At 41.3% G+C, this 10,956-nt stretch overlaps 1 protein-coding gene across 2 annotated transcripts; it reads right to left on the minus strand.

Moving 5' to 3' along the window:
• Window positions 1–2,564: 2,564 nt before the first annotated feature.
• Window positions 2,565–7,420, minus strand: LOC133924578 (casein kinase 1-like). 2 transcript variants are annotated; one of them, XM_062370176.1, is made up of 14 exons: window positions 6,954–7,420; window positions 6,821–6,861; window positions 6,027–6,096; window positions 5,795–5,943; window positions 5,537–5,632; window positions 5,158–5,228; window positions 4,359–4,420; window positions 4,035–4,098; window positions 3,865–3,949; window positions 3,608–3,734; window positions 3,453–3,526; window positions 3,302–3,362; window positions 3,083–3,180; window positions 2,565–2,995 (listed from the first exon to the last, which is right to left on the minus strand). In XM_062370176.1, the coding sequence occupies exons 1-14, from the start codon at window positions 7,027–7,029 to the stop codon at window positions 2,705–2,707; spliced, it is 1,365 nt and encodes a 454-aa protein (XP_062226160.1). In that variant the 5' UTR covers window positions 7,030–7,420; the 3' UTR covers window positions 2,565–2,704. The 2 variants fall into 2 exon arrangements, with proteins under 2 accessions (XP_062226160.1, XP_062226159.1); XM_062370175.1 differs by lacking the exons at window positions 6,821–6,861; window positions 6,954–7,420 and adding an exon at window positions 6,522–6,797.
• Window positions 7,421–10,956: the final 3,536 nt, after the last annotated feature.

Here is a 10,956-nt window from a genome sequence, read left to right on the forward strand (position 1 = left end):
TAGAGTCATTTTCGCTACAAACATGTTATTCTCATGACCATGTTGTCATTAATTATATTAATCTCATTAACTATGTTGTCATTAATCACAATAATAGCCTAATAGGTTCATTTTTGCTACAATATCACCTTTTTAGTGATTGATGACAACACAACCAAAGCAAGTGGCAAGTAATAAGTGATATCAATTATAAAGAGCACAAAGTCTTACCACATTGTTTGGATGCATGTTCTTACCACCTAGTCTCCCTTTATTGTGACTCCCCCTTTCTCCAACGTCACTGTCTACTTTGATCGACATATGCAAGAGTTGGCCCGCTCTTGTTGCGTGTGCTGGGGATCCACGTGAATGCGGTGGCACAGGCGACCATGGCTAGAAATGGTCTCGAAGTCCTAGCTCTTGTGGGAGCCCTCGTTACAATGAGCACCTCCATCTCGGCGTGCAACTCGTACTCTCCGTCACCATCACGTAGCCTCACAACCTTCTTGGCTGCCATAGTACGGCCATCGGAGAGCACGCCGTGGTACACCACATAGTAGCTGCAGCGGCCAATCACCAGGTCATCCGAGAAGTTGCCTGTGACCACCACGATGTCACGGTAGGTGAACACTATCTTGCTGAGCCGAAACACCTTCACCCTCTTCACATGTTGTGGTCGCCTAGCGGCATGCACAGTAGACCGAGCGGGCTATCACGGCGGTGGCCACCGAGTAGGCCGTGTGCGCCTCAACAACGCCTCATCAATCTTCATGCGAAGATACTCAAAGTTGAGTGTATCCAGGTAGCATACCATGGGGTTGAACTAGAATGGAGCGTCCTTGAGCTCGTGGATGGTGGTGAGACGGAGATGTGGTGAGCCCTCTAGTCGCGTCGCTGGAAGGTGGAGGAGCTTGAGCCGTTGGGTGGTGTCCACGCCATCGAAGTCGATAATGCACATGATCTTATTGGACTCTATTGTCTCCAAGATGGATTGTTTGGCGGCGGCAAACTCTGTCAGTGTGGGCACCACGCGGGGCAGGAGTAGGTGCATCACTTGGCACAGGCCTAGCCACACCCGGAGCACGCACCTCGCCAATGCCTCTGCGGAGACGTCGTTGCACGTTTCTTGATGTCACTGTCAAGTTGTGAGAAATGCATGAGTGGGAGGGACGCATGGTCACAATTTTCGACGACACGGAGGTCACTCGCGCAGATCAGTGCAACAAGCCCCGGAGGCATGCCACGTGCAGGTAACTTGTGCACTAGCCCATTGAGCACGGTGGTGTCGACGTTGAGCGCGCATGGAACACAGTGCATCCACGAAGGTGGTGGCCACAGTTGTATCATTACACCGAGCATATCATGAGCATTGTCGTTGGCAAGCGCGTGACGGAGCACGGTGAGGTCGAAGAGCCCATCGGGGCCCGTGCCGACCTCGATGATGTTGGCCAGGTTCCGCCACCATAACAACAGGTTGGGGTGGTGCTCATCGCAAAGCATGGTCTGGAAGTAGCCCTTCGTCGAAGACACGAAGTCGATGAAGTACTTCAGCGGGTAGTCGGAGGCGGAGAAGTTGATCAAGCGGTCCCAATCACCGCTGCGGCGGAGCAGCACTGCACAAGCGTGCAGCATGTTGGCCACCCTCGTCTGGCCCCAGATTTGTACAATGTGGAGGTTCACAACAGTAGTAGTAAAGCCTAACGCTTATGAGCCCATGCGGAATTCCGTGGTGGCTCCAGAGCAAGGGCTCAACGTAGACGCAAATGTAGGCACGGTGATGGAAGTAGGCATGACGGTTGACACAGCGGTAGCACTAGTAGAGATAGGGACGGTGCAGTGAGCGTGGACGTTGGTGTTCCTAGTCGGAGCAAGCGCGATGATGTGGTCACCGATGTTGCTTGCCCCGATGAGGTGGTAGGACGAAGACCCGATACTCTTCAAGAGCTCGTGGATCTCGCACCGTGTCATCGTCCTAGGTTTGTAGCGACAGTGCTTCTTCACGCCGCCGGTTGGTCGCGAATAGTCACCAAGGAAGCAACGAGCGGAAGTTGCCGGTGGACTTGGAACAGTACCAATTGACGTGGTTGTCAAGTACACCACGCATGCGCAATAGAGATCCACGAATGATAAGAGATATATGTGGGTACTCAATGAGTAGTTCTAGATCACTAAGTAGCTCATTTTTTTCCTTAACATAATTAGGTGAGAGTGACTCTAGTTTTTTTTTTTTTAGTTTTGAGTTGATCTAATGATTAAAAAAAAATACAAAACTTGTATAAAGAGGCTGAATCCTCGGCCTCTGACGGCTTTCCTGAGCGAGTGGAGGACTCTCGACGAGGTGGAGCAACGAGCAAGCTACCATGAGTCGTGATACTACCGCGGGGAGCCTGCACCATTGATGAGCCTACAGTAATTGTGTCGGTACGGCACTTGCAAAACAAATTGCCAGTTTACCATAGCGACGATCAACCCCCGCCGCCTGTTCTTTGCAGGGATGGATCCCCATACAGTAATGTAGGAGAGCATATTTAGCTACTTAACTCTCCTATGACATTGGAGCAACAAAGCTCTGGGAAACTATCTCATGAGTCGAATCATCTGTTTTATTTCGAAAAGAATATTTCAACGTACAAATACTGGAGCTGCTGCCTGCTCAGAACACCACTCCTGCACTCCATCCTCATCCTCGAGACCCCTTGGCCCATAGCACCGTTTTGTCAGTTCCTTACTTTCTTCTGTCAGCACTAATTGTGAGCAGCTCGAAGTTCCTTACGGTATCATCATGCAAATCCCTTGCGGTTTTAGATAAAGATGAGGACCTTGCCTCAACTCCACCCGAATGATGTGCCCTTTGGGCAGTTGATGGGCGGCTGCTGCGACTCGAAATTAGGCGGCTCGCGCGATTTGGGTCACTGGGATCTCCAAAGGAGCTTGGTTTGCTTGATGAAAGGACGGCTCTTCTTGACGAGCTTCCATTGCGTGATGATGTTGGCCTTGTTTTATCTGAATCAACAGTCTACAAAACACAAGATGCAGTAGTAAGATCTTCCGTAATCACTGCAGGAATGATTACTTGGTACAGAACAGTGCATCAATTTCTTACCGCCTTGGATGGCATCAGTGAATCTAGAAGACTTCTGTGCTTGGTGTGCTCTCCATTGTGACCAGAGCCAGATCCAGTTCTTCTAGTCAAAGCTTCAACTGCAGAAGAGAATCTATCAGGGATGTCTTGTACCGCTCGTTGATTCAGAACTTTGGTAGTTTGGTCTTAAGTTTCACTAACTTATTTCCCAGAATACGTAATTCTAAAAAACTCACAGACCTGCAGTTCTTTCAGTCCGTTCTGCAGAAGGGCCGGCCAACCCAGTTGCCTTTCCGCTAGACTAATTGTCAAGAACAAATGCAATAAACTCAGCACATTGAAAGTCACATTGATTAATGAAGGGTTGGGGCAAAATGAATAACATACGTACCTGAAGTTTGTTTTTATCTCTAAATTGAGGGTATTTCATAATGGTCCAATCAAATACATAATCAAGTTGGTACCCTGCAAGTATCCACAAGATGTCATGTCAATAGTACACCCACAAGGTACCATCAGTTACAAATTTCTAATGCTTAGCCATACCCTCACGGATAAATAAGTCACGGAAGAGTCTCTTCAAATAGGAATAATCTGGTTTATCTTCAAATCGTAGTGATCGACAGTAATGGAAGTATGAAGTAAACTCTGTCGGATAAGATTTACAGAGGACCTGTTTCAAATTTGTGCACATTATTGTTATAAACAATCGATACTGCGATATATTGTTTGAACAGCACATTAAGTCATGGGATCATGGGGACTTTGTGTTGGATTGTCCCTTGATCGGAAAAATCAAGTACCTCAACTGGGGTCAACATTTTCTTTTCACTGATTCTATCGTACTTTTGCTTCTTCGTACCAGCTTTGAGACCTTGCCAAGGAAGACTGGGGTATTCCAAGATGACAAGAAAATTTAATGGTGCAGAAAAAAATTACTAGGAAAAGCTAGTAAAACAATTTCATATCTCACCTTCCTCTTAAGAAATACATCAGAACGTATCCAAGAGATTCCAGATCATCTCTCCTGCTTTGTTCTGGAAGAAAACCAAGAAAGGTTAACATGAATGTATGCAGCAAGGCATTCAGATTTGTGGATGAATATAGTCTGCTATAAATTGACTTCAAGGTAAGGTTTGGTGTTTCAGGTTTTGAAGGATCAATATTGCTGGAGAATTTTAAAGTATTCACTAATTTTGTCTTTTCTAATTCCACTTGGCCCTTAGCTTCTATCATTTGATGTTCCGACACTGATGATACAGTAGCACAAGTCAGTACTTACAAGTCATAAACTCACCTACTCCAAGATGGGTATTTACACTGGCATATCGTGCTGTCCCTGTGAGATTTTTGTTTTCTCTGTGGCATGACAAAGAAAGTGTACTTAGCTCTTTAAATGATTATACACACAAAGTAAGCATGGCTACAAGCCTAGAACAAAAGGAGCCTTTCAGGGGAAAAAAATAATAGTAGTTTCCATGTCAAAATGAAACGTTCTTGCTGATCCTTGCAGTAGTTTTTAAAATGTTTAACATTTTATCCTTTTGCTTATTAACGTTTGTTTTTTACTCCCATATGTTTGAGATAACATTGGTTGCCCCTAGCCTGCAAGCCATATAAGCCAGCAGCCGCTTGGAACAACATAGAAGCAAGACAGGATGGACAATGGAAACATGGGCAAGGAGAGAATAAATTGGAGCTTTGTGATATATGCTGCTTATATGAACCAAATCCGCCACTTTGGCTACAAACAGTGCCCCAATAGCTTTCTATCTTACCAGGTACCAGGTTCACTCAGTTTTGGAAGTAGATGGACCAAACTTAGTCATTTTGGAAGTAGAGGGACCAAATTTAGTCCAAGACAAAAGGTACTGTTAACCCAAAACTTCATAATCCTGTAGGTCCAGAAAAAATAACCTAGCCATCTAATAACTGCTAACAAGCTGTTGCACCATAATGCACCACAGAAAATTTGTGTACATAAATCGTGTCAAAATGAGAATGGTATAAAAGAAATTAAGAAATGAAAAGCAGTAATACAAACACTAAACTATGGAATTCCTTTATAATTTTTAGAGCTGTAGATTCTTTTTTACCTGTATGGTATGTGCTTATGAGTTTGGAGATCTCGGTACTTTTTTGCAAGGCCATAGTCGATGACAAACACCTGTGGAAGGTGCTTAGCTGTTTTTAGACTGTAACTTTGCCAGCAAATTGAACATAAATTATATCCAGCACACAACAGCCTATACAAATGGCATATCCATCTTTTGGAACAAGACAGTAGCCAGTATAAGAAATTTTATGGTTATTTCTCTCAAAAAAACATTATCACCCCAAGCATTTGATATAACTGTTACATTACAAATTAGTTAATAATGAGAGAGATTAATGATTCTATCATTCAATTTTGAATTACCATTAGACATCACATAATAAGATTCTTAAATACTTCTTTTTGAAAATAGCACAAACCTGGTTTGCTTTACGTCCTAATCCCATAAGGAAATTGTCGGGCTTGATATCACGATGTAGAAACCCCTTTGTGTGCATGTACTCTACTCTACTGATCTGTATGAAATACCAAGAAAACATGTTACTTTTGCATGCAAAAGCCCAATCAAAAGCGAAGTGAAGAATTCATTTACATTATCTTTCTAATCATTGGTGGTATTTGGTTTCAAAATGTCCAAAACAACACAAGAATAGTATGATACAGTAAGACAGGCTCACCATCTGATCAGCAAGCATTAGTACTGTTTTAAGAGAGAACTTTCTGCTGCAGTAGTTAAATAAGTCCTCCAGACTTGGACCCAGCAGATCAATCACCATGACATTGTATTCCCCCTCCACTCCATACCACTTCAGATGAGGAATCCCAGCTATATTTCAGAGTGGAAAAGAAACAAATCAGTAAAATACCAGAGTAAATGGACTAACCAACTTGTACTGTGGTAGTACTTACTTCCCCCCTGCAAAAGCGTGTATAGTTTTGATTCGTAGTGAAGCTGGGGATGCCGTGATTTAACCGATTCCTAATAAGAAGTTACATACACACAAAATAAGGTAAGCAAGCTGCCTTAAATTCCTAATAGCAAGTAAGGCTGGCAAACAACATCAATGCTTGGATCAATTAGCAATTAAAAGATATATTAAATGTATATGATAAAAAAATAGTTTTTGTATTCCACTATTGATATTACTGCCTTGGAGGCTTGGAGCAGCATTCTATCTTCACTTAACACATTAATTTAATTTAGCATAAATAGAGAAAACATAACGCAAAAGAAACTAAATCCAACTTTTAGACTCATCCTTTCAGAACCAACCAGAGATTAATTTCCTATGGCTACTTTTAAGCATTGGTACCCTCAGACCTCACTTCAAAGGAAAATTACTGGTTCATTGACTCCAATGAGCAACTATGTCCACAATAAAACTGTATGCCAGAAATTATTACTTTCCCAAGGGTGAACGGTATTCCCAATGGTCCAAGGTACGCACTGTTGACAATAGGAGTATGTGAGAAGGGCAGTAGAAAATGTTGGACAGCATCATTTCTGTATAGGAACGTCTTGTTGTAAATTGGCCAGCTCCTAACAAGCCGAAATGCTGCAAGGCCGCATAGTAACGACATGGCTAACTGCATATGCAAACAGCTCCATTGGAGCTAATTGCTTCATGCAGAACATGTGACCTAGATAATGGATCACGGAGACTAATATCGCACAAAACGTAATTGAATTGCTCGTCACGTACCAGTTTGACGGCCACCTCCTCGCCATTCTGTACGTTCACGCCTGCAAACGAACCAAACAAGTCATGACAAAAAGATGCATATACCAAACCACGCCCAGTGAAACAGCAAATCAACAACGTGTCAGGGGCGTACCGAGGTAGAGCTCCCCGAAAGATCCGCTCCCAATCTTCTTCCCGAGCTTGAACTTGCCCTGGATTACGTGTTCCATACCGGTCACCACAACCCGGCGCGCGCGCTACACCCACCGCCAAACTCCCCACCGGCAGAGCCCGCTCCCACCCACCTTCCCACACCCAGATCCCAGCCACGCGCCTCAAACAGCCCCACAGACCGACCGCATTGCCCGGGCACCGCTAGCCTCTATCGGCCCCGGCCACCCGAAAGCGACCGCCGAACCCCGCCGGAGACGGAGCTGATCGCGCGGCGTCGGCGGGCGGTCCTGGGATCCGGGTGGAGATCCGAGCGTGGTCTATTTATCGCTTAATTTACAGGAGAATTTTTTGGAATCGGAAGCGAGTTAAAGAGGTGTGTCGGGGAGAGGCGGGGCGGGGCGCGGAGGAGGTGAGAAATGGAGGAGCAAGCGGAGTGGATAGGAATCGAGGAGGGTGGGGGCGGGTGCTTTTGGTTGTGATTGGTTATCGTATAGGTTTTTTTTTTAAGTTGTAGCTTATATTTTAGTTGAGTAGAGGTAGGTTAAACGGATATAGATATTGAGTAATTATTGTTATTGGTCTAGTTAGAGATTGTTGAGTAATTATTGTTAAGGAGATATAATATAGAGGAAAAAATTTCTCTTTTTTATTCATTTATGTTTTATAATGAGGCGTTCACTTCTGTATTTATATAGCTAAAAGTTTTTAAGAGATAGAATTAAATCTTTTAAGAGATCGAGATAGACCCATATTCTGCTATGAAACTTCAGGTTTTCGAGCATTCCTCCTTAGTCACTTCTCGCGAAATACATGTCTCATCAAAATTTTCTAAAAACTCAATAGAAAAAATTAAGAAAAAGAGTACATAACTCGTAACATAGTCACACAAATTGCCTCATTAAAAATCTTATAATGAAAAACTTCAGGAAAACTCATCTAATAAAAAAAATAGTACAACACACCAAAAATACTTCATATAATCTTCATGATTAACTTTGTGCACTCAGTATTCTTGACTAAGATTTAATTCATTGTATCGGTATTATGTGAAAAATTTCCCTCTAAAATATACAACTCTCTAAGCCTTATCATCCTAATACTATGAACACATCTTTGAAAACTAGATGTAGGGAGAGACTTAGTGAATGAATCTGCAAGATTTTCACATGATTTGATATGCATTATCTTTATTTTATTTATTTTATGCAATTCATGTGCATAAAAGAACTTAAGGTTAATATGCTTCGTTAAGTTATTTTGCACATATCCCGATTGCATTTATGCAACGCATGCTGCATTATCTTCATAAATAATAGTGAGGGTGTTAGTAATGCTCAAATCACATAACTGCTGGATATAATTAATCACTCTTTTGAGCCATACGCATTCTCGTGCAGCTTCGTATAAAAGCTATTATTTTTTAGTAGTTCGTCGAAATAGATAAAAGGCTTTGCTTTGACAATTTTCAGGATATCATACTTCCACCACATAAGAAAATATAGCCAGTATATGATTTCACTATATGCGGGTCTAACAGATACCCAGTATTTGTATATCCAATCAGACTTACATCATAATTCTTTCTGTAGAACAGATCTAGATCTTTGCTACCTTGCAAGTAACGTTGAATATCATTCACGTCCTTCCAATATATTTTAGTGAGCTCTGCACTGTATCGTACAAATAGGTTTACTGCAAACGTTATGTCTGGCCTAGTTCAATTAGCTAAATACATCAGCGCACCTATTGTACTTAAGTATAGGTCCCAATACTTTCTCTCCCTCCTCTCTAGGTCTATAGGGATCTTGATCCGCTTGCAATGACTTTCAGACTATGGGGGTTTTAGCGGGAAATAATTTTTCAAAATCAAACCACTCTAACATCTTCTGAGTGTAGCTTGACTGATTTACAAAAAATTTATCTTCCACATGCTCTAGCTACAAGCCTAAAGTAAACTTAGTTTTACCCAAATCTTTCATTTCAAATTCAGACTTCAATACGAGCTTGCTTCCTCAATTTCCTCTTCTGTACCGATGATATTCAGATCATCTATATATACAGATATTATGCATAATCTATTTTGGGACCTTCTTATGAATACATATGGACAATCTGTGCTATTTGTGTAGTCTCTTTTTCGAGAAAATCACTCAAACGTTTGTATCACATTATATATAATTTTTTCAACTTGTATAGCGACTTCTTCAATTATACACTATAAATGTGTCTATTTCTTCTATCCTGACTCATCAATAGTATTCCTTCAAGTACCTTCATATAAATGTTAGAATCAATGCTCCCATAAAGATATGAGGTCACAACATCTATCGGTTTTATTTTCAACTCCAGGTTGATTGTCATCGAGATTAAATATCTAAAGGTAATATCACCCATCACCGAGAAATATGTTTCTTCATAATCAACGCATGGTCGTTGAGTGAAACCTTGTACCACTAGTCATGCTTTGTTCCTTACAATTTTATTCCTTTCATTCCTCTTATGAACAAAGACCCAATTGTATCCTACTGGTTTGATGTGGGGAGGTATGCGACATACTGGCCCAAAAACTTCTCTTTTGTTCAGAGACAACAATTTAGTTGTTATTGTCTTTTGCCAGTCTTTTCAATTTGACCTCATTTTACATTCAGTGAGCAATGCTAGCTCAGGGTCATGATCTATAACCACGTCAATTGTATTTGCGAAATATATATCAACTATTGTGGTTGCTCTGTTCTAGGATTCTTCTGAATTCACATAGTTTATTGTTATTTTATCATGGGTTACACTTTTAGGTGCGTCTACATCTTACTCTTTAATATTTCTTACTACATGAGCAAGGTCCTTTAGTTTATCAAAAAATAATTTCAACGTACGCATTTTCGCTGGTTTCTTCCTGCGTAGGAAGTCAAATCTGGTATACATATTTCCTTAGGTTTCATATCATCGTCAGGTCTCAACTGACTCTCCTTCTTTTTCTTTAGGGTACTTTTATGATTGGTTGTGTTAAGCTCTCATTTTTCACTTTTGCTAGACATCTCCGTCTATTTGGGACTTAAGAAACCAAATTTCTTGTCCTTTTATTATTTTTTGGAGCTCCTAGGACAAGATGAGAGGTGCCTTCTTTTGGTACTTCTACCCTCTCTGGTGTATTGCGTGTAGGCACATACGACTTAGTCACGCTCTTCAAATCACAAAAATGATCGTAGCGTTTGCTAATTTTTGCAATTCGATAATTTTCTATACTTCATCATTCATTTCACTAGTGCGAGTATCATGCGTCACAATTCCTTTGGCCTGTCAAATAATTTCCCGATATTTTATATCCAAGGGTATATTTCCTCCCCCTAATGATGAAAAATTATTTTCATCAAAAATGTAGTCAGTGAAGCGGGTCGTATGCAAATTTCTAGTGGTTGGTTCTAAATATCGGATTATGGATGTAGTCCCATAACCGATATATATTCTAACTTTTCGCAAAGGTCCCATAGCGATTCACTGTGGCGGCGATATTGACACATAAACCATACATCCAAATTTGTGTAAATTGAAAATTTTCAGAATTACCCCTTGAACTAGTTGCATAGGAGAATGAATATTGCAGGAGGATGATATATAATTAATGAGGTATGCCGTATGTAAGGCTACATGTCCCTAACATGTAGCAAGCAAATTATAGTGCTGCAACAAAGGTCTAGCAATAAATTTTATTCTTTTTATCAGTGCTTCGGCTAGTCCATTCTGAGTGTGGACGTGTGGTACAGAATATTCAACTTTAATTCATATACCAGTGCAATAATCATCGAACGCTTTAGAAGTAAATTCTCCAGCGTTGTCCATTCTAATGGATTTCATTCGGTGGTCAGGAAAATTATTCCTGATTTGTATGGTCCGCAATATTAACTTTGCAAAGGCGTTGTTACAAGTAGATAATTGACATGCATGCGGCAACTTCAAGGATGCGTCTATCAATACCATAAAGTATC

This window comes from Phragmites australis, chromosome 7, assembly GCF_958298935.1.
Source record: "Phragmites australis chromosome 7, lpPhrAust1.1, whole genome shotgun sequence".
NCBI lineage: Eukaryota > Viridiplantae > Streptophyta > Magnoliopsida > Poales > Poaceae > Phragmites > Phragmites australis.

Bases quoted from the DNA above. Each gene is read 5' to 3' on its own strand.
- LOC133924578 (XM_062370175.1), bottom strand. From the start codon at position 6,710: ATGCAGTTAGCCATGTCGTTACTATGCGGCCTTGCAGCATTTCGGCTT. The intron at 5,633-5,794 runs GTGAGCCTGTCT...TATTTCATACAG, and splicing joins TAATGCTTGCTGATCAGATG to ATCAGTAGAGTAGAGTACAT. The intron at 3,181-3,301 runs GTCTGTGAGTTT...TCTCTTCTGCAG, and splicing joins ACGGACTGAAAGAACTGCAG to TTGAAGCTTTGACTAGAAGA.